Source organism: Elgaria multicarinata, chromosome 1 (genome assembly GCF_023053635.1).
Source record: "Elgaria multicarinata webbii isolate HBS135686 ecotype San Diego chromosome 1, rElgMul1.1.pri, whole genome shotgun sequence".
NCBI lineage: Eukaryota > Metazoa > Chordata > Lepidosauria > Squamata > Anguidae > Elgaria > Elgaria multicarinata.
In genome coordinates this window covers 37895591-37919832 of record NC_086171.1, presented here as the reverse complement: position 1 = coordinate 37919832, position 24242 = coordinate 37895591, and the positions used below count along the sequence as shown (strand labels likewise).

Genomic DNA, 24242 nt, shown 5'->3' with positions numbered 1-24242 from the left:
AAGGCTCCACTTAAATCAGTGGTTCTCAACCTGGAGCACTCCAGATGTGTTGGACTGCATCTCCCAGAATGCCCCAGCCAGCAGAGCTGGCTGGGGCATTCTGGGAGTTGTAGTCCAACACATCTGGAGCGCCCCAGGTTGAGAAAGGCTGACTTAAATGTTTCAGCACTCAGTTTCTGTGCACACAATTTTCAGTGCTTGTTCATAAAATAACTGGCAAGCTATTATTAGCCTTAATAATAAGCAGATAAAATTCTGCCATAGCATGATTAAAGAAAAATTCTCAAGAGATGAAGCAAAGGAATTAGATGAAGCAAAGACTACCCTGAGTTGGATTACTATTGTCCTTGCATGCCTGCTTTTCTCAATATAAGCATGATCTAGCACTTCAATTTCCAGAGGTGTTCTGACCATTAAGTAGAGGGAGGTGGCCACTCAGGCAGCAAAAGCTGAGAGATGGGGAGCAGCACGGAGGTGTTCGAGGACAGAGCTGTCCTGTATCCCCTCAGTGAGCCTGCTGCCCTCAGATGCACTGTCCCATCCAGTCTGGTTGGCTTCTGGATGTGGAGTGGTGGGGGCACCATCCTGTCGTTCGCCTCAATCAGCCAAATGTCTTGGGCTAGCCCTGTCAATTTCTGCCCATGAAAGCAGGCCAAAATAAAGTGTGGCTGGGGTGGGAAGGAGGAGAGGCAGAGGGCATCTTTCTTCTCACCCCGTCCTGCTATGGAGAATTAAGGAATATGGTTAAGTGAAAAATGATAGAAATACCATACAGCAGAACTCTTCTAGAGACGGAAAATCCTGTTATCTACTACCCTTTGGGGAAACTTCCCTTTCACTCTACTGAGCTCTTCTTTTGCTTGCATATCTCTATTCTCGCAGTCAGCACCTTAATGCTAAATTCCTTCCTTAATTCCATTCTGAAATTGAGTTCTACAAATGGTACAGATTTTTCATAAACTAACTCTTACAGCTAATTTGTTTATATTGAGCCCTTATAAAGCAATTAGACAACAAATGTTAAAAATGATTAGCTTGAAACATTAATTTCTAACTTAATAAAAGCTATGTAAATTTAATGGCTTGCTGCTCCTGGTTTGCTCAATTTGACCACATTAGTCAAACAAATTCTTTCTACTTCTCCAAAAGAATATTTCTCTCTCTCTCTCAAGCATTTCTTATCCCTTTGTATTTTAGATCTACAAATGGAGAAAGGGGGAAAACACAATGCCTGTTTCTCCCACGCCCACTTTCTACTATCTTTCCATTGTATAAAGTTCCCTTATTTGACAACCTAGAAATTTGAACAATTTAATTGCTGTATAAGCTTTGAACATATAATAAGAGTAGTCCTATTCAGCTGTCTTTATTTGCCAATGTTTTGTACTGAATTCCAAAGAACATTAAGCCTGATACTTAGCAGAGCCATAACTGTTAAGTAAATTATATCCTTTTGATAAATATACTTATTTGAAAACATTGATTCTTCTAACCCTTTAACTATGTCCCCGAGCAGATGTGCAGAACTGCAAATTCTATTTGCTTCCTGGTTTATGAAGTGCAATGACATTTTTACAACCGCACATGATCCCCTCACCCAGGAGTAAAACAAACCATAATAACGCTTCTCCATCTGTTTCTTAATTTTGCATTCAGTTAACTTTGCATTCCAAACTAATAATCATTTCTCTTGTAATACAAATTGTTCAATTGTTAGAAATTATAGATGATCAATTTTTAAATGGCTTATATATCTATAATGTTTCCATAGCTCTTAATTATAGTGCTATTAAAACTACTAAATGGAAGAACCACAATATTATCCTCCAACATACTTACCCATTATTTGGCATGCATTGGCACTCTTTCAAATACTATCAGTTTATGCGACTAAGTACTATACCATTGCATCTAAAGGTTAATGGAAACATTTTGATCCTTTTTGGGCACAGTCCTATTGATTGTGCCCTCGATGCTCGTAAGCTTCTGAACTTGGAGGGTTTCGACTAACCAATGCAGAGTGGGAGGCACAGCAAAGGCGATTTGTGGCCTCTGTGCCTCCGACTGCATTTTAGCTAGATGGGTGTTTCTGCCCATCTAGCTGGAGCACTGCAGACGGCAAAGGAAGGAGGCTGAAGAGGCCTGGAGATACAGTGTAACCTAGACCCTCTTCTCCCCACCCACACACTTGCTTTCCCCCCTTTGCAACCTCAGAAAAGGCAGCTGGCAAGGTCCTCTCCATGCCGGCTGTGTGGGGCAGTGGATGAGAACGCAGATTCTAGATCTGAGGTCAGAATGCTGTCAATGACCTTGGATCCAGGAATCCAAAATATCCTACGTCCCCCCAGATGTTGTCTAGGGGCCATAGGATTGCTCTCTTAAGGGATTTTCTCAAAGATGTGTTTTTGAGTCTTTAGCTTCCTTTAGTATATTAAGACCTGCAAACTTAAATAGCTCACTTCAGTATTCAAGTTAGTTGTTTTATTATTATTATTATTTATTTATATAGCACCATCAATGTACAACTATCCTGCCACAACAAAGGCCTCCAAAGTTGCTCAAGAAATTTCTTTAAAAACCATTATACACAATAGCAATGGAACAGAAGCAAGCATATAGTTTTAGAAAACAGCAGAATCCAGAGAAAGAAAGAGACATAATTTCAAGTGCTGCCAAAGGGCCTGGAAATACATTTTTTAAATTGGACAGACCAATGGTTCTGCTGGATTAAATGAAGTAGTGCATGGAGAGGATGAATCAGACAAGGATTTACAAAGGGAACATGTCTCTGCGGAATTTCATACCAGACAGGTAGACTTACCCAAGTGTGCATTTGCAAGTCCACATATATATAATTATGACTCATTTGCTCAAATTTAAATAATGGGGGAGGGGGGAGATCCCATTTGCACAAATCCCAGCATCCCCCCCAAAAACCCCTGTGTCTATTTAACGTGTGTAAAAATAATGAAGGGGGAAATCCACTACAGTTCACTGTCACTTGTTGCCAAACACACAAAGCTAGGGAGGCATTCCATAGTCTCATTGCCACCAAAGAAAAACGTCCTGTTTGCCTGATCTTACCTCCGTGGAGGCTCATGGAACAATGCCTTAGTGTAGGATTCTAACACATGGGCATTGTTGGATGGAAATAGGCAGTCCCTAAGATACCAGGTATTTCTGGCTTTAAAGGTTAGATACAGCACTATGAATTGTGCCTAGAGACAAACTCATAGGAAGTGCAAGTCCTTAAACATTTGTGGAATACAATCAGACCTACAAGCCTCTTTAAACAAGCTGGTTGATGTGTTCTGTACCAGTTGAAGTTTCTGGACAATTTTCAAAGGCATGTACCCAAAACTGTAGTAATCTAAACCCAAACATTACCAAAACACTGTTACCATGTGGCAAGATCAAGCTAGCAAACCAACGAAAAGCTTTTTAGGCATTTACTTGAACATCCATCAGCAGAGCTAAATCGAAAAACCTCATCTTTCTGTTCCTATACAACAGCAGCTGAATACCAGTTACCCCAATACATTTTACCACTTACCAACAGAAGCTCCATCTTTTCTAGACTGAGCTTCTGTTTCCCAGTTTTTTGGTTTGGTTGTAGAAGTTTTTTGGTTTGGTTGGTTTTACTTTGTTTTGGTTGTAGAAAATATCATAAATCAGAAACATATGAAATTGCTTATGCACATTTGTTCTTACAGGCTTCTTGCTTAAAATTACAGAATTAAGCATAATTTTAAGAACTCAGTATTTAATTCACAGTTTTCAGCTAATAAATGCAATCTTTTAATCTTTTATTTTACTGTGTTATCAAAGGTTTATGCATTTATATTAAGAGAGTCAGTGTAGTTGGAGTGTTGGACTCAGGCCATCTGGGTTCTAGTCCCCAGTCGGCCATGAAGTTCACTAGGTGACTTTGGGCCAGTTACCGATTCACAGCCTAATTTACCTCACAGAGTTGCTGTGAGAATAAAATGGAAGAAGAGGAAGAGGAAGAGGACCATGTAAACCACTTTGGGTTCTTTGCAAGGGGGGAAAAGCGGGATATAAACGTAATAATTTATTAATTAATCTGGCAAAACTAGTTTGTGAATTTTAAGCAAATCCATCTATTTAGGAAGATCTATTCTCTTCTGGCTCATCCTATGTCACAACTTTCCAACACCTATAAACTCACCAAAATAGACAAATGTGGCTGTGTACTAGGTTTTTGCTGATACCCATGTAGGCAAAATGTAATATGTAAAATCCTACATTAACGGAGATAATCTTTACAACTAACATGAAGAACAAACTGCTTCGCTGTTAAACAACTCTCTTCTCCTAAAGATCTGCTCAGCCCGGATCAATTTCAATTTTTTTGCAAAAGAATTTGGGGCAGTGGAAAGACAATGATCCAGTGAATAACTTTTTTCATAAATAACCAAGATAAAGTAGCTTCAGTTGTTTCCAAGTCTAGCACTGATGTAAGCAAAACAAAACAATTTTCTTTCCATTTACTAAAGGCTATGTTGCTTAATTATTTTAGACATATAATGCCAGGTTCCAGACACTTCAGCTGTGGTCAGCAATTTAATGCTAGGACCCATGATGAAGGGAGGTAGTAATACTACAACCTTGATTTTGTCCAATTAAAAAAGTGAAATGAAGTGGATAGAATTACCACAGAGTGCTTAATAAGGTTGACATTTTAGCAGCAGACAAAATAAATGAACTGCCAATGTTAATGTATGTAACCGGTCCAAATAAAATTAAGAGAATGTGATCATGTGCCCCTTACACTGGTATGCAGTGTCTGGCTTCTAACTCTACTTTACCAGCTTCCCAAGTACTCTGACCTTTTTGTTTTTCAGATGAGTGAACACTGCTGCCAGGTCCGACCTTTTCTAGGAGACGTATCCATCATACATCTGACAGGGAGCAAACATTTTCAAGATGCCCAGGGTACAATCTTGATGTAATAAATGCACAATCCAATCAAAGTAATTATTTTGTCTAAAACATCAAAATAGATCTCTTACTACAATTAACTCCACAAATGCATTTTAAATATATACAGAACTAACAATAATACAATTGTTCTGATTCTATTGCCCACATGAAAAATGTTGTGAGCATATAGTAGAGCTGCTCAGTGCACACAAAGCTGCATTGGGTGCTGATACTGCTGAGCAAAAAGAAGACATCAAAAAGTCTGTCTTCCTCATGTAAGTCTGCATCGGGTCTCACTGTATGTGAATAAGCCAACCCACATGCACACATATTGGTGTAGGTTTACTGAGACATTTGTAAGTACAGATCCACATGTATATCTTTGGTTGAAGAGATCATATTTTTCCTGTAGTGAAACAACTCCACTGAATCCCAGTAGGTGTTCAAGGTCAATTTAAATTTTTAGCCTTAGATTTAAATGACCGAAATATTTATTGGACCACCTTCTCCCATATCAATTCACCCATCTAACAAGTTAGTCAACTAAGGCTATTCTCTGGGTTACCCTGCCATCTGCAATTCAGTGGGAGGTGATTGAAGAAAGAGCTTTTGAGTGGAGGCTCTGTCTTTGGAATGCTTGCCCAAGGAAATCCTGCCAGAAGCCCTTATTACTAACATGAAGCCACTCAATGAGTTCACTATTGAGCTAAGGTGAGGATTTCCAGTTCATCTCTCACAATATGAATCAATCAGTTTGCTACATCACTTTCAATAAAAACCTTTGCTGCTACGGAAGGTGGAATTATTCTTTGCATTCCTCAAGTTAAAATGTTTACAGTTGAACAAAAAGTGATAAAAAGTGACCTGTTTCCAAATATTTTATCTTATATTACTATGATTATATTAAGACCTATTTGTAAGTAATTAGAGAAAATTAGTTTCTCCGTGTTTATTGTGCATATAACACAACTTTATGCACAGCTAGTTTTACTGCTTATCAGTTTCCACAGCTGTTGGTTCACATTTGCAATACAACAAAAGACTTTCTAAAAAGACAGAAAAAAAATCACTGAAAAATATCAGAGAGTACAGGAGACACTGCCTTAGACATAATACAATATTGAATATTTTATAGTATTTAGATGATTACATCACCTTAATATTAAAAGTCACATATTGTCACCAAAATTTAATTTATAGTTTACAATCAGTAAATACACGAATATAGTCACTAGAGAATGCTACTGTAAGCCTTTCTGGAGGCCAAATAACTGAACTACAATATTGGAATAAGAAACCCACATCAATAACATCAACTGATTCAGGATTTGCTCCTCTAGCACAATGTGAACCAAAATGGTAACACTACTAAGAACGTGTGGACTCAAATGTGGGCATCTGATCAGCCTTCACAGAGCTGTATGCCCTTGAGTGATAGCAACAATTCTTCCTTAATTGACGGGAACATAGGAATCTGCCTTACAGTGAGTCAGACCATTGATCCACTTAGTCCTGTATGGTCGACACTGACTGGCAGTTGAATCTCCAGGGCTTTAGGCAGGATTTTTTCCTTACCCTACCTGGAGAAGTTGGGGATCGAACCTGGGATGTTCTGCAAGCAAAACATGTGCTCTATCACACTGAGCTATGTTCCCTCCCTATTCCACGGTTCTACCCTTGAGAACTAGAGCTGATCCCTTAACTCATTTCCTCAATGTATGTTCCTACTATCAAAACCCATCTTCGTTGTGGGAATGTCAGCAATTATAAATATGGCAATTAAATGTTATGGTTATTATAAAATATGAAAAAATCCATTCTGAAAAGGTGAAACCACAAATGATAAGAACATAAAATGTTACGAGTTTACATTTAGAGTATCAAAAATGCATGTAACTAGTATCGATATTATACTTAGGCTTCAAAAAAAGAAGATACCATTCTTCTACAAATTGTCCCTCATACTGTCTTCCATCTCTTAATCTAACTATCTCACATACTTTTGTCATATATTACTTATCTTTACAAGTGGGTGGGTTAGGTTTCCAGTTCTTTGGTCTTACCAATTTTACAACTGAATAAGGTAGAGATAATTAGATGCCATGTTTTTAATATACTCAGTTGGGTACTTTGAAGCAACATGACTTTAAGTTCAAATGATATTAACTTAATTGATTATTGTCATAATGACCTATTTAACATGAGCCTAGACTGTGAGCGTAGAACATCTGAATTATAAGACATGTCAAACACATATGTAAATAATCTTCTGCTATTAAACCACATCTCCAACAAGTAATTACTATAATGCACTCTATGTGAAGCTGCCTTTACGGATGGTTCAGAAGCTGCAGCTAGTGCAGAATTCAATGGAAAAGTTATTGACTCAGGTGCCTTACCATGCATATATTATGCCTGTGCTAGAGGATCTACACTGGCTGCCAGTCTGCTAATGACCTAGATTTAAGCTGTTGGTATTAGTATACTAAGTCCTATAGAACTCAGAATCAGGTTACTTCAAGGAATATCAATCTCTCAAGGCGCTATAATCTTCAGGGAAGGCCCTGTTGTCTATGCCATGGCCTATGGATTTCCATTGGGTGGTGACACAAGGGTGGACCTCCTCTAATGTTCACTTTGTGGAATAGTCCCACCCCCTTTGCAGTATGTCAGGCCTCAACTCTTTTTCCCCAAACCATGAGCTGTCCTGAACAATCTCTAACATTGGACTGTTGTTTATTTATTGGATTGCTGTATGATGTTGTTGAAAACTGCTTCAGGATTTGTGCAAATGAGAAGTATAGAACTATTGCGAAGAAGAAGAAGAAGAAGAAGAAGAAGAAGAAGAAGAAGAAGAAGAAGAAGAAGAAGAAGAAGAAGAAGAAATTTGCTTTCTTTGGTGTTAAATATAAACTACACATCATCATCATCATAATTTCTTTCCAATTAACACATTTTGAGTTAGATCAAGATTAAGTACTTGCTTGGGTTCGATTGAAATCAATGTAAGCTGTCTCTTTGAGCCAAAGCAGGTTCTCCAGGCCTCGCTTCAGGAAGAACTCCACAACTGATCTGGAGAACCTGCTTTGGCTCAAAGGGACAACTTCCATCTATCATGTCCCGCCCCCGATAAGACACCCAGCTATGAAAGCCTGATTAGCTGGAAGGAGGTGCCAACTTTCTCTGCATGTATATGTACTGCATCCATTTTCTATTAATAAACTGTCATCTTTTTGCACAAGTGGTTTGTTTTATTTGGATAAACAAAAGAACCTGATTGATGACATGGACCTGACAGAACCAGAACTCAACTCAACACATAGTACAATTCTGCCACCCAGAGCTAAGGCCCAGGTAAGTGGGGGGTATAGCAGGGGTATGGAAAAAAAATTGGCCCGAAGGCCACATTGGCTCTAGGATAGGACTTTGGTGGGTGCATACACGCAAAGTGGGTGAGGCCACCCCGCTGCTGGTATGCAACCCCTGACCCATGCACACTCACACACTCCCTATTCATACAGACACACTCACTCGGTCCATCCATGTTTATACATACACATACACACTCTCCACTCATACACACATCTTTCAGCCGTTGACAACATCATGACAGACTGTTTAAACTTTCCACAATATCCCAATGAGACAGGAGAGGTTAATTTAGTGTTTCAAGCATCAACCCGACAGGGGTGGTGTGGTGATGGCACTTAAGCATTGGATGCATGCAGGATTGGGACCAAACTTCATACACAGCCTCCCCTAATCAGGAGGTACCCAATGCACCACCACAACCTTGCATAATTACACACAAAGGAGCAAAAACCCTGGATCCACCAAAAAGGGGTGGAGCAAATAAGCCCTTGGAAGTTTGTAGGATCAGGACCAAACCTCATACACAGTCTTCCCTAGTAGGGATGCAAACGAGGCCTATTGAAGACTCTGCACACTGACAAAGCCACGAGGCCTATTGAAGATTCTGCACACTGACAAAGTACCTTTTCACAAAAAAGAGGGTGGCGGCTATCATTCCATGGAAGTTTGTAGGGGCAGGATAAAACTTCATACACAGGATCTCCTGGAAAGGATGCACACAAGGCAAAATGACCACATGGTGCAACTGCTGTCATCCGAGATGGTGTTTGACACTTGGAGAGGTTGCAGAGTACAGTGCCACAGGAAGGGTTAGGATGGGCTTGAGCTGTGAGCGCAATCAGTTGCTAGGCAGAGCATGAAACATCTGCCAAATAGAGAGCGGCAGCAGTGGTTTTGACCACTCTTGCCAAGCAACTCTGTAGGTGACCAAAATAACCCATTGTGATCGCCACACAACATAACTCATGATGGGTTAAATAATTAAATAACCCACTCTGCAGACCATGCTTTGTTTATTTCGGCCAAAGAAGCCATTGTGGGTCAAAACAAACAAACAACAAATCTCCCAACAGACAACAGGATAAACCAATCACACATATCAATTCTATAAATTTAATTTTAAAATACACCAGATATACCCAAAGCAGGGAATGTTTGAGAGACCCAGCAATCCAGACCAAGCCCTGATGAAACATGACCCCAAGCAACTACTATCACACTGGAGCGTAGTCTGGGCTTATATTAAAATTGGCAGGGTTCCTGAAACACCTGTGCTAGAAAAACAGGCAAGAACAAAAGGCTATGAAACTAGGGTCTTTGTGTGTAACAACTCAATCCCCAACTCCAGGGCAACAGCCTCCACCAACTTCAAGGAAAAAGTAATGTCTTATTTTCGCCACTATATTTTAAAATGTTTCCTACTCAATTATGCAAAAAGGAATAAAAACATTCTTAGAACCAATAGTATGTTAATTCAGGGCTCTCAGAAAACAGCTTTACTGAGTGCTACTGTATAAAAGAAGCCTACAGTGAAACTCCCTTCAGGAATATAGGCTCTGATGGAGCTTTCAGGCTTTTATATCTGTATGCGCCTTCTCTGTCAGCTTCTCTCCGGATGCCTTTGTCCATTTTGTCTTTTTCCAAAGCATTTAGGCTTTCAAGCATCTGTTGTACTTCTGATTTCATTCAGCATCAAACCCTCTTTGAAATTTCTTTGTCGCAACAGCCTCTCTTCCTTCATTCTAAGACCCTGACACACAAAACATAGAGTTCAAGGCAGGGCCCTTTTTCATAGCACTGAAGTTTAAAAAAAGAAAACCAAGTGAAAACTCTTACAGAACTGCCTCTGCTTCCCTGCCAAGAGTGCATTCATACAGAATATTTCCTACAGGACATTCCTTTGGCACTGTACTAGGAAATCAGCAGCAGCACTTCAGTAAAGACAAAAGAATGGTTGGTCAAAACAAAACTAGTTTTCCTCTTGGTGGATAGAGCCAACATTTCTTGGAAAGAAACAATCCCATGCTACTAGCACCTGTAAAATAGGCAAGCAAGTACATGGCTAAGGGTTCAACACTGTCACCCTACAGTGACAGCCAGTTAGGTGAATTAATCTACAATGGTGCTACATTCTTCAAGCACATCTGAAAGAGTAATGGTGGCCCAACTCATTAAAAAATGAGTTAAAATAATAAGGAACCAACAGGCATTGTTGATATAGAATATATACTGCATGTCAGGAAAGATACCACCAAGCCCAAAGAGGTCACCAACACAAATCAAAAGAAGTGTCAAGGAACCTATTAAAAAAATAAGGTTTCTTCAGAAAAACAGAAGTGTTGCCCAAACAAAGAGAGCAATAAAATAAAGCAAGCAGACAATAAGGGATCCAAAAAAAGGATTAAGAGGAGCATATTGCTAATATAATTTATTAAGATGAAGAATACAAAAATGTAAATATATAAGAAGTGTGGGAACAGACTGCTGGAATAGTTTGGCCTTTGGTTTAATCTTCCGTTCTACCCTTGAAGGCAGCCTAGAAATAATTTTAGATAAATAGAATCTAGCATGACTCCTCATATTCTTATGAGACTAAAACTGATTTGAGTGCTGACTCTCATATAATTTTTTTACAGACATGCAGCTTGATGGATTCTGATCAGTCTGTAGCAAGTATTACTCAATTGAACCGAGACACCTTTCAGCAAGAGTGATATGCACATGACTCTTGGATTGGGCCCTCAGTGTGCAAAACAGTAATCCATGCTGAGTTTCCATTGCTGGATTGGGACTCTACATGCAGTACTAAACAGATGGCTAGTGCTCAGCTGTATTCTCAATGGAATTACCCAAGAGTAAGTAATTTAAGGATAGAAATCCTTATTTAGTGTCATAGACATCTTCTAAAAACTAAACTGATTAAACAAAATGAAGTGTTATTTTTCTTATTAAATAAGCCTCATTTATGGTATGCACATGATGTTTTACCAAGCATTTTTGAAGTACAAGCCATCTGCTAAATTCTTGGCATCAGGTGGTAGAAAAGCATAGAAATAAAGGACCTCCCCAGCCTCAGAAGTAATTTAACAGACTCGCTCTGGGGAAAAACACACCACACTATTCATTAACATTTTAACACTAAACAGAAAACAACAGTATCTTTAGTCATCACAAACTTCCCTGGAGCAGGGCACTATGGGTTGGCCAATCATCTTGATTAGCAAGAGAAGCACAGTATATCCCTTAGAAAAGTGGAATACTCTGAATGAAGCCACTGGAAAATTATAGTGGAGCTATTCAACTAGATTTTAAAAAATGCATAATATGTTAACTGCTAAACAATGCTTCCTTTTGAAGTAGAACTGTATGCCTCAATTCATATGGTACTGGAACATGGAACCTGATTCCCTGTGGTCTGGGAGCACATCTGTTGAGAGGGTTCACAAGTATCAGTCATGAGGATGGGGTTCCTTCCCCTGTCACAGCATCAGTGGCCCCGAAAACAGAAGAACACAAAAACCACTCCTCTAAACAGGCCCTGACTAATCACTGATATTGATAGAGCAAAGAATAATGACACCACTGGCGACTTAAAGTCACATGTCAAAAGATTTGACTTCTGGGCACCAAATGAGAATGAAAAAGTGCAAAATGAAAATTATTTTTAGTAAAAGTGGGGAAGAAAAAAGAAAAAAAATCTATCAAAGTTGTGAAGAAATCCAAAGGACTGATTCAAATCAAGTAACTGTATCCAAAGGAAGTTTCAGCTAATCCTCCAGTGAGGATTCAATGGATAGCTCTCATGTGCTTTACATAAGAAATATAGGAAGCTTCCTTAAGTCAACCATTGGCTCATGTAGCTCAGTATTGTTTCCGAAGTTCTCCTCTAAGTTTGAGTATAACTTACATAATCCTTGACCATTAGTCATGCTGCCTGGGGCTGGTGGGAGATTTAGACCAAATCTTCTGGAGAGCAAAACGTTGCCTATCCAGGTCCAATAGTTAAAAGGTCCAATAGTTCTTCCCTAGTGGGTTTAACCCACTTAAATTTTTTTACTTGCATTGCACCTCTAATAGCTTCTTGCAATTACAGTCACCAGCCAGAGGAACAAGAGCTGCTAGGTTGTTACTGTTGGAATCTGTTCTACATAAAGATAATTTGATTGAAAGGCAGAGAATAAATCTTGAAAAATATATACATACATGAATTTGGACGTATTCTCAGAGAAAGAACCATCCTTTTTCTCCTGTCTCTTAAAAAAAAATAGTACACACACAAAGAGCAAAAACTTTGATTAAGAGTTTTCTTTTCTTTTTTAAGCATCACCACTAGAAGGTTTTTATAAAAAAGACTTCCAGAACCACATTCAACTTCATACATTACAAAATTTTGACTTACAACTTGAAACAAGTTTCTATGTATATTCCAGCTAAGTGTCACATTTCCATGCACAAATTCCAAAAATGTAAGCAGCTATTTTGTTTTTCAACACAGATATGTTATATGATACCATATACCAGTAATTCACTTACGCAAAATAAAACCAAAAAAAAAAAAAAAAATCTCCAAACCCAACAGCACAGATATTGGGAGGAAAACATGCTATTTGTGAAAACTATCAAAGGCGAGATTAAAGTGAAAGTCGATAAACAGCCCTCTGGCACATGATATAAAAAGAACGCATGTTGTATGCGTAAAGAAAATTTGGCATGGTTCCAAAACTGGTTATTCAAGCTTGGATATCAGGAGAAATTGAACTACCGTAATTTAGAGAAACAGATGTGGACTATACTCTTGAGTTTTAACCTAGCTGTAGCCCTGTTGAGAGGTATATGCCAAATAAGGGGGAAACTTGATCAAGAATATTTGTAAACTAGTTCAGCAAAAAAATATAATCTCATGCAAGCTTCATTAATGCAATCCCCACAAACACTGAAGTGAAATAGATATCTTATTTGTTAAAATGAAGATCACTGTTAAACCCCCCAAATAACCAACATATGCTTTAAGCAGTAAGAAAGTAAATAGTTAATTAGTTTTCAAATTAAAAACATTAAGGTAAGAGAAAACCAACACAGCATCTGCACACACAGCCCAGGAACAACAAACCCCAACACAACAAACCACAAGATTATATGGGGAAAATAGGACTAAATATCTTTATGGATAAATTACAATTATTTGTATATACTGTAACTTCATCATGGTAGGGGAGAGTGACACTTGTGAACCCTTTGAGATCCTTGAAACACTTTCCCATAAGCTAACACTTTCTTTGGTTCTAGACCATTTCTTTTTGCTTAGTTCTAAACAATTGTATTAGTGTTGTGGTTTGTTGTTCCTGGACTATAAGTGATGTGTTTTGTGTTACAACATTTCCTTTACTAGAATGATGATTGGAAAGCGTTTAAAAGGCACATAATTTTAGTTACTTTGAACTCACTTTTGTGCTCCCTGAGATAACAGCTTTGTCCACATTCACTGGTAGCTGCTCTTCAGTCTGGCAAACTCCCAGTGACCATTCCGCACAGCGGTGATGAGCCCAGCAGTAACCTAACACATGATGATCAACAAATAAATGGATTAGTTTTACAGCTTTTGCCAAAGGAAATGTAACTTACTGCTTCAGAGAGGGAAGATAAATTAAAAAATAGAACAGATTCTAATAGCAAAACAAGTATACGAACAGGGAATGCGCTATTTTTCTTTAACTTAATAAGAACTTTAAATCACAGTTTCTAAGTAAATGTTTGCAACATTTAGTGAACAACCACTTATAGCAAAATAACATATCTTAATAATAAGATAAAAGTATTTTTTTCTCCAAGGATGCATTTTTTAAAAAAAGGGAATTTTATACTTAGATCGAAAGTTTTAGGAGAGATACAATTCTGCACCCAAAAATGGGTTTTTCCATTCACTCAATTTAACTGCAATCTCATCCTGTTATGTTATGTAAATATTAAATTCTGTTGTTGTTTTTAATTCTCCACCACCTCCAATACACTCTTCGTAAACAGCTTTGGGTACTGTATACGTTAGTAGTGATATAATACATGATTTTAATAAATAAATTTTCACTTCAGCCAATAGTGTCTGCTGGAGGGGAAACTGAAGCATTTATGTTAAATGACAAGTGGAGACTGCAGATTTTTTTAAATTGTAAAACTATAGAACAGTACAATACAGGAACGTATACTACAGCAAAATTATCAAGCTTATACATAAGTGATGTAGAAGAATGCTAGGTGTTAATCTCATTATCTCATTCTGCATCACAAGATGTCATTCCACAGTGTTCTAGGACAGCTGGTGGTTTCAAATAAGTGCTGTTTCTATTGACAAATAGCAACATATTTCATAGACCTTATTTGTTTGCAATTTTACTTAGATGAGCCTGTCCCAACCATAGGTCCATAGATATTGTTGGACTACAACTCCCATCATCCCTGATAACTTGTAGTCCATCATCATCTGAGGACTCAAAGGTTGCTTTATATCAGGGGTCACTAACATGGGCCCTGCAAAATTGTATTATTTTTTCAATTTTTTTAATATATGTGCACGGATGTGTATGAAACACATACAATTTTCTAGTAATTATATATAGGCTTCAACAAATGCAGACCAAACATTCAAATAAATCTCCATTTGAAGGTGGTGTCTATATATGGATTCCTGCATTGAGCAGGAGGTTGGACTAGATGGCCTTATAGACCCTTTCCAACTCTCCTATGATTTTGTGATGCCACCTGTTAATATATTGTAAGGTTCTCAATCCATTGGATTATAGGAGGTGAGTGTTTATCCTTCCAATGTTACAATATCAGTATTTCAGCTGTCAAAAGGGTGCACAGAATTAATTGACGCTGACTGTTTCTTAATTTCCATGAAACAGGTAGATCATTTAAAGGAGTGTATACATCAGAGAATATTAAAGAAAGTTCCCATATAAAATTTATCTGTGTGTAATTAACTTCCCCCCCAAAGAAGCAACTACTGGGCATTGCCAAAACATATGTTTAAAAGAAGCATCAGCTGTATTGCACTGCCAGCAATTGGATGAATTAAACAATCCCTTCTTAAAGAGATGTTGCAGTGTCCAGTAGACACAAAACAAAAGTTTTTGCTAAATAAGACAGCCTAAGATCCATAGATATGACAAATAGATGCCAAAACAGCAATCCACTGATTAGACATTTTCTGGTGGTGTCAATAGCAGTTTTTAAAATTCCCAAATGTGCCCATGGGTCAAAAACAGATTGGGAACCCCTGCTTTAGATGAATGGGCTTGCATTTTTCTCAGAATGCTATGTTCCACAGTTGTTTATACCACGAGTCTATTGAAAGTCCCAGAGAGTTCGTGCATTGGCTATTTCTATGCCCAATGCTACCAGCGATGTCAAATTATTTTGATCAGTTCAGCAAACACTTTCCTATTATCCCTCACAGGCCTACAATGTATGGAAAGCAATGTTTTTTGTTCCTCTTCACCCTTTTAACAACATGGATTCCCTACATTACTAATGCAGTCTAAGACAGGTGGTATGAGTTGTCACCAGTAGAATATTTTAGTAGGCTTCTCGTGTACATGGCTTGGCATAGACTTATATGGTTTCTTTTGCCACATCAAAGCCCTCACTATAGAACCTACCAAATTTCTTCGATTGTAAGGCACCATCGATTGTAAGATGCACACTAATTTCAGTACCACCAACAGAAAAAAGGTTTGATTCTAAGAACAATAATCACTCCCTTGATTCTAAGACGCACCCCGTTTTTAGAGATGTTTATATGGGGGGAAAAGTGCATCTTAGAATCGAAGAAATACGGTATTTCCACACTATGGAACCTATTTCCACACCAATGCCCCATAGTCACACATTTCAAGCCATTCATAATGCTTGTGGACTCATAAACTAGGATTTTGTTTGTCAGAAACACATAATTTATAACGGGCCTAACCGCAAAACCAAGGGTTCAAAGTAGCTTGATGTCTAACCATGGACTGAAACGAAAATGTACCACCTGATGTATCTCCAGTCAACTGACCTTCTATAGAATAAGGGACTGAATAAGAGGTGGACCCCTATGTTGGGAACCTAGGGGTAATATCCATTTCGGGCCTTGTGCAGGCAGCACAGGGAGACTGGAGGCACATGCGCAGCCTCTATCACTGGTGGCTACAATGTAGCACTTCTGGGGGGAAGCCCCACAATGAATGGAAATGGTAGTTTCCAGAAGCAGCAGGTAACTTAAGCCTATTGGATCTAGTCGTGCCTCTGGGGCAGCAGAAAACAAGTTTTTGCCCTCTTCTATATGACAACCTTTCGGGTAATTGAAGAGTGCTAACATGTCTCCCTTCAACCTTTTCTTCTTAGTCCCATCAGTCTTTCCTCATAGGACTTGTTTTCTGTAGTACTGACCATCTTCCCTGGGCTTCCCTGAATGCATTCTAATTTGTTTATACCCTTCAAGAAGCTAGGGTCTGAAAATTCTTTGTTTGTATGCTTTTGTTTGTTTATGCATTTTGAAAATTTAATTAAAAAATCTAAAAAAAGAAGAAGCTAGGGTCCGAAGGGCCAGATGTGATGTTTTACTGTTTTTTGCCAATTATATTTTATATATTTGTAATGTTTTAATGGTTGTTACTAGTTATGATGTAAGTGTTGTTTGGACTTCGGTTGGTAAGTAGTTAATGCTCTTGGGAGGGGGAGAGAGTGAAATGAATGTGAAGTGAATGCTGATTGGCTGGTGGTTCAAAGGTTTGGATTGGCAGTTAGCAGTGAGAGGGCGGAGTTAGAAGAGGGTTAGTGTGTGTGTGTGTGTGTGTAGAGGGAGAGGAGTCTGGGTTTGTCTGCAAAAGGGATCAAAACAGAGTAGGATCAACGTGTTTTATTATTTGGGGGGAAAGTGAATGGGAGGAGATAGTGTAGATTAGTGGGCAGAGTAAGCAGTGTTACATCTGAAACTACTGAAACAAACAAGTATATAACAAATGAAAATACAAGCTTTGTAAACTGCATAAACTTACTTATTGTTAAATAAAAATTCTTCTGTTTCATAAACTGGATTGGATTCTTGAGGTACCTGAGGCAAGGTACAGTGTTCTATGGTGGTGAATTGAGAATGCTGGACTGGTGGCTGTGAGGCCAGAAAAGGGTCAGTGAGTCACAGAGCCAGTGAGCAGCATTCTGAAGACTTGTGCCTTAGTTGGGATCCTTTAATTATTGGAAGGAATAAAGGAAGCTCAAAGGAGGTCATCACATGCCCTTCATCTAAGGCTTCAAATCTTGGAAGGTCAGGACCTGTATGCCTTCATGTTCTGTAGACTCTAGGGCCCTAAAGTCGTACAAAATTTCCTTCTTAACTGGAAAGCATACAAATCTCATTACAATATCTCATGACCTCACAGCATCTACGGCATTGTGAGATCACTCAAAATCTGATGTTGTAATATGAAGAACTGGCACACTTCAAAACCATCATATCAGGAATTCTTTTAATTTAAACTGAGGAAAATTTTAATAAGCCTACCAAAGCATTAGCGTCAAATAGATGTATGATGAATATGATGAATGCTCATACACCAAAATGACTATAATCCACATCCTAAAAGCCTCAGAGAAAAGATTTGGAATGCAGGTTCTGAATCCATACATTTTTCATTTGGAAAAAAATATCCACTATTACTGTAAAGGGGCCAACGCTCAGTGGTAGACTATTTTCATACGCATGGAATGTATATTTCATATGCATGCAGAAGATACCAGGTTCCATTCCAAGCATCTCCAATTAGAAATAGCAGTACCTTGAGTAGCATGGTTCAGAAAGACCTCCTTCTTGACAGCTTAGAGCAGCTGGGCCCTCCAGATGTTTAAGACTGCAACTCCTATGCAGCATTGCCAATAGTTTATGAAGATGGGAATTGCATTCCAAAACATTTTGAGGTCACCAGTTAGAGAAAGGCTGACTTAATACCTGGGCTAGGTGGACCAGCAGTTAGTGTAAGGCAGCTTTATAATGTCCATATGTGCACAATACAAAATAGTATGCTATTTTAATAGTATGCTAGTATGCTATTAACGAGAGCTTCGGCTATTTGGCGGTATAGAAATGCAATAAATAAATAAATAAAATACTTAGCAAAACTACAAGAAAAATCAACCATTTACAGATGAGCTAAGCAATGTATAACTTGAAATTCTATGTTGAAACGTGAACAAAATATTTTAAATGTACACTACAATCTTATGGATGGACCTTTCAATATACACTCACTGATATAATTCTACTATGATTTGTTCTACTGGTTCACAATCTATGTAGTGCAAGAATGAGTAATGCCATCTAACGGTAAGCCAGAAACGTTCATATTTGAGAAAGAGAGAGAGAGAGAGAGAGAGAGAGAGAGAGAGAGAGAGAGAGAGAGAGAGAGAGAGAGAGAGAGAGATTCCCAAAGACAACAATTGCACTGAACTGAAATAACCAATAAAATATGTTTTTAATTGAGTTACATGCTTTTCAGTAAAAATATCTGAAGTAGTATACTACCTGTTGGCTCAAATAAGGCTTGGACATCAATGTCATCTGGTAAGCCAACCATTCTGAGTTCATCCCAGAATTTGACTACCTGATCATCAGGAATAGTTTGAGTGCTTATAGTTGTACAAGATGTTATACTTTGATGAGACTTCTCTCTGTATGGGATACAAGGTTTGGTTAAGTAATTGCAATTAACATAATATGGATTTATGTACACGTTATAAACATATTTTGAAAAATAAATACATATTGCAGATTTTCAAGTATGTCAAGCTAACCATTCTTAACTTGCTTCTTTATTCTGCATTATTGGCTCATATTGCTAACTCGTCATTTGTCGTGTGTAATAAATACAACTGTGGATTATTTTGGGGCAACTCTAATTTATGAAATATATTTTTCTTGTATCAGATCAACTTGGGGAGTGTGTTTTAGGGCACAAGAAAGCTTACAACCATATTTAAACAGTAAATATTATATTGTTACTGAAACACCTGTGAGCCAAGTTAGATATAATGAATTATTTATTTGTTTATTTATTTATTGCATTTTTATAACGCCCAATAGCCGAAGCTCCCTGAGCGGTTCACAAAAGTTAAAACCATTCAAAGTATATGGTATAAAATACAATATAAAAGCACAACCAAGATAATCAAGAAGATCTGTGTTGTGCCTTTTTTAGAATGTAAGCCTAAGGACAGGGACTGTCTTCTTTGCTGATTATAAGTCACTCTGGGAGCCATTTTTTGGCTAAGAAGCAAGTTAAAAATACTAAAAATAAATAAATAGTTCCCCTGCAGCAACACAGAAGACAGAGGATGTGGTGCTTTAACGAGGGGGTATTTATCCCTTTCGTCCCATACTCCCCCCGCGCCATGCCAGCTATTAGCTGTGGAGTGGGGAAAATGCAGGTACAGCACATCTATTTGTTCTTCCCGCCCTGTAAAGCTAACAGCAGCTTCAGTGGGAAGGGCATGGCATAGTTTAGATCAGGGAAAGAGCACAGAGAAAGACTGGAACACCCTCTCCAAGGCGACTATTTCCCTGACGTTCAAAGCAGCTGCAAAGGCCTAATAATTAGGGGGTGGGGAGTATGTCTGATCATAATTGGAGATCTCTTGTGACACATGTACTATGGCCCTGACAATGGGAAATATGAAGACTTTTTTGCTCTTCCATGTAAAAATTCCACTCTTTTGAAACTATTTAATCTGCAGGAATCTTTTTTTGTAATGTGTCTGACTGTCCACTTCTATCACACTATGCTCTGAATTTCCTTAGACTATCTATGCATAGCTGGTGTGTGGTTTCAAATCCATGATTGTATAATACTCAAAGCTTCACAGATTAGTAATTTGTCTTAAATTTTCCCAGCATACATGCGTTTACACCATGTATAAATATGCATATAAATTGCATTCAGTTTTATACCATACAAAATATTTATGTGAGCAGAAATTATAGGTATACAGAAACAAAACTGTAACTTTCACTAAAGAATCAACATTTTAATACAGACATAGCAGCAATTTTCTCTATGTTTCATATTAGGCTAAATTCCATCCTTGTACATCAAGAAACTGAGCTACATAAAATACGTATTTTTTTTCCTCACTGGTGTCAAACTGAAAACGAATGATGTGCTGACAATTTAGTAATTTATTTGCATAGAAATACTGAGCTTTCCTGCTTGGTATAGTGAAAATCAATATAAAACCAGAAAAGTAAAAGAAAGTATAGCCCAACAAATGAAAAGTATCAGCAGAACTTTCAATCTGATATATGACTTTTGAACATTCAGGTTCTCCTTAAAAACGATCCACCTTAAGTCCCTTTAAAAGGCTGCTTTTCTTTGTTATTATATCATTTCCTACTTTACTGCTTCCTTCAACTGGCAGCAGTCCAGAACTAGCCACCAATCAGAAAACTCCAACACAACAATTGCTTTAGTACCTAAACTTGGATGCCAGCCAACATGGCACTTGGGTATGATTACATCATCATCCTCAGGGGACAGAGCTGGTTAGTTGTTCCAAACTAAATTAATTTTGCACTTTCCCATAGGCTACAAAAACCTCTGCTAATCAGCTAGTGCAACAGAATCCAAAGTGTAGCAAAGCTGCCCCTTAAGGAGCAGTCTGCTAAGGTTAAAAACTAGAAATCGCAACTATATTTTAAAAATCTGCTGCACTATTCACTGATGAACCAAACAAAAATAACCTTTCAAGCATTATGACACTTTACATTTAATGTCCATAAACATGTTTTCTATATTATTTATTTATTTACGATATTTATATACTGCTCACCATTCAAAATTTCAGAGTGGTGTACATGTTAAGATGAAATAAAAACACATTAATAATAAATGTTTAAAAGAAGCAAAATGCAAAGTGAACCATGGCTGGTCATCAAGGGAAGGCTTCCTGGAACAATGACATTTTCAGGAGGTGCCAAAAAGGACTAAAAAATTGCCACCTGCCTGACCACCCTCAGCAAGGAATTCCATACGAGGGGGACTACCACGCTGAAGGCTCTTTCCTGGGTGGACTCCAATCGGAGGATAGGTCTATGTGGAACCACCCTCGGATGACTTGTTACCAGGCAGGTTGATAGAGGAGAAGGTGCTCTCTCGGGTATCTTGGTCCTACGTTATTTACATCCTTATATACTAGTACCAAAACGTTACTAGTATGTAAGTACCAAACGTTGGCCCAATAGTGAATAGGCAGCCAGTGCAGTTCCCTCAGCGAAGAAGTCAAATGCTGGAAAGGGGCAGCTCCAGACAACAGCTGAGCTGCAGCATTCTGCACTAGCTCCAGCTTCCAGAGCAGCTTTAAGGGCAGCTCCACATAGAGTGCATTGCAGTAATCCAAATTTGAGATTACCAATGCCTGTACCACCATGGCCAAGCTATCCTTGTCCAGGAGAGGCCTTAGCTGGCGAACCAGCTGATGCTGGTAAAAGGCACTCCGAGCCGCCGTGGCCACTTGAGCCTCTAGTGACAGAAACGGATCTTAGAGTACCCCCAAACGACGAACCTTATCTTTCAGAGGGAGGGCAACCCCATCCAGAACAGGCAATATGGAATGTGCAGGCAACTGTTCAGTTTCTCAAAAACAGATACTATGAAATGCTCCACTAATGCTGATGACCTATAAACAAGAACTTGTAAAACAGTATCAAGTAGCTACAAGATGAGATTACTACAAAAGAGGCTGTAATCATCTCATTGGAGGGTATTTTTAAGAATTACAAATATGTTTTGATGGAGGAACAAGGCACCAAGTCATAACCTCAAAACCACCCTGTAATGTAGATTAGGCTTAGAGACAGTCATATTAAACTCAGAGACAGTCACATGCCCATGGTTAGTTTAATGAGCTTTATAGCCAAACAGGGATCTGAACCTGGATCCTAACCCCCAAATCCAAAACTGCAGCCACTGTTTCACCTGGATTTTGTCACCCTAGCCCAGGTTTGCACAACCTTTTGCCCTCCAAACATTTTGGATTTCAACTCCCATAAGCCCAGCCAGCAGGGACAGTGGTCAGGAATTCTGAGAGTTGTAGTTCAAAGACATCTGGAGGGTACTAGGTCAGGGAAGGCTACATGCTCTGAAACACTTTATATTGACAAAGGCACTCTTTATATTTTACAAGTGACAAATATGGTCTCTGATTTTTAGCTTCCACTTAGAAAAAAACAGAAAGGCATCAAGCATATGCTATACTAACATTTTAGAATGGTTTTCATTCTATACACATACACAGAAATCTGCATGCAAAGATCGTATGTTTACTTACAACTCAACAGAAGACTGGAATATTAATTAAAATAGTTTTATTTTGTTAATGTTAAAAATGCTTACTTCTTCTGCCCTCTTGATTTGCGCAGGACAGAGTTCTGCCTTGGAGTACTCTCACAAATAACATCATTGCTGTCACCAGTTTCACTCTTATTTAAAGGCTGGATGTTCCATGGAGCACTAAACCCTGGTGTTGGACTGAATCGTTTAAGTTCTCCTTGTCCCAAAGAGCTTCGTTCCCCACAGTAACAAAAGGCGCAGAGCTGTTCACTGCTAAAGAGTCAGAAAGGGGAGGGGAGGAAAAATTTAAAGGCTATTATAAAAAGACAGAACACAAAATTATGTTCAAACACAGATTTTGCTATCTAACATAATATTAAATACAACCAATACACTATTAAGGATTTAAATTAAATTCAACTTCATTTTTCTTTTCACATAATTATCTTATAAAAATGAGGAACACAACATCAAGGTTTTTCAAACTTTCTAAATTCATCCACACTTCCTAGACTTATTCTGCTAGTGTCTTGGATACTCATCCACTCAAACCCTGGCTGAGATGTTCTGCCGTTTCAGACAGAAAATAAAATGACACCCTTGTCCACAATAAAATGGTTAAATGGCAACTACTGGCTGTTTTAACCATACCCAAAAGCTGCTGTTTCACGCTGCCTCACAGTGGGATTGGCTCTACAATCATGTTGGGCAAATGACTGTGTAGAAAACCTAATGCACAGCTGTTATGCATCCCATTGTGGGTAGGGATTAAGGATGTTAAATATTATTTTAGGAGGAGACTCCGCCTTCCCTTTACCCCCACTCAAAGAAGTGTATATTTTCTTTCATGCACACAGGCATACACACATAAGACTCTAGGACACTTCCTTATACTGAGTCAGACCTCTGGTCCATCTCAGTATTGTTGACCCTGACTGGCAGCAGCATGCCAGGGGATTGAACCTAGGACTTTTTGCATGCAAAGTATGTGCTCCACCACTGAGCTATGGCCGTACACATATGCTCACACTAAATATTAATAAACAGTTCAAGTACAAATCAATTATAATCCAATCAAAAGTACATAATGGAAGTACAAATTGCATAAAATATTAAACACATGAAAAGATGACTGGAGATTAACATGAGAGAAGTTGCAATGGCTAAATAGAAGCTTCCTGAGTTAGAATAGTATTAGCAAATTGAGGGAGGCACGAAGGAATGTTTTAGTACAATAAGAAGCTATCAAATGGATGTTGGCTGCTGGTTCATGCTTTCAAAAAATCAGATACTCACAGAGCGAGCTTATTTGGAAAATTTCTGAGCAGTTACAATGACTAATTCTGCCCTAAATATCCTAAACTGAAAGGTCTAGAGTAAAGTTAGGCAATGAGCACATGAGCTTAAATCCTTTACCATTTGCATGTAGTGCAGGGCAAAGGAAGACACCCAGATTCCAAAGTAGATAAACTTAGGTGCCAAAGAAGGGGGTCTTCTTTCTCTCACTTTGATAAGCCTAAGTAGCTACAGACATCAGTCCAAATCCAGAAGAGGCCCATTAATGTTTCTCTA

General features: G+C 38.4%; 1 protein-coding gene across 9 annotated transcripts in view; it reads right to left on the bottom strand.

Annotated features, from left to right (window-relative positions):
- The window catches only part of KMT2C (lysine methyltransferase 2C), a 208126-nt gene that overhangs the window by 112485 nt on the left and 71399 nt on the right, over nt 1-24242 (bottom strand). For all 9 annotated transcript variants that reach the window (XM_063126216.1, XM_063126206.1, XM_063126186.1 and 6 more), the window contains exons 4-6: nt 22734-22943; nt 18872-19017; nt 13761-13870 (exon numbers count right to left, since the gene is read on the bottom strand). In XM_063126216.1, the coding sequence (XP_062982286.1) occupies nt 13761-13870; nt 18872-19017; nt 22734-22943 (466 nt within the window). The remainder of the gene's footprint in view (nt 1-13760; nt 13871-18871; nt 19018-22733; nt 22944-24242) is intronic.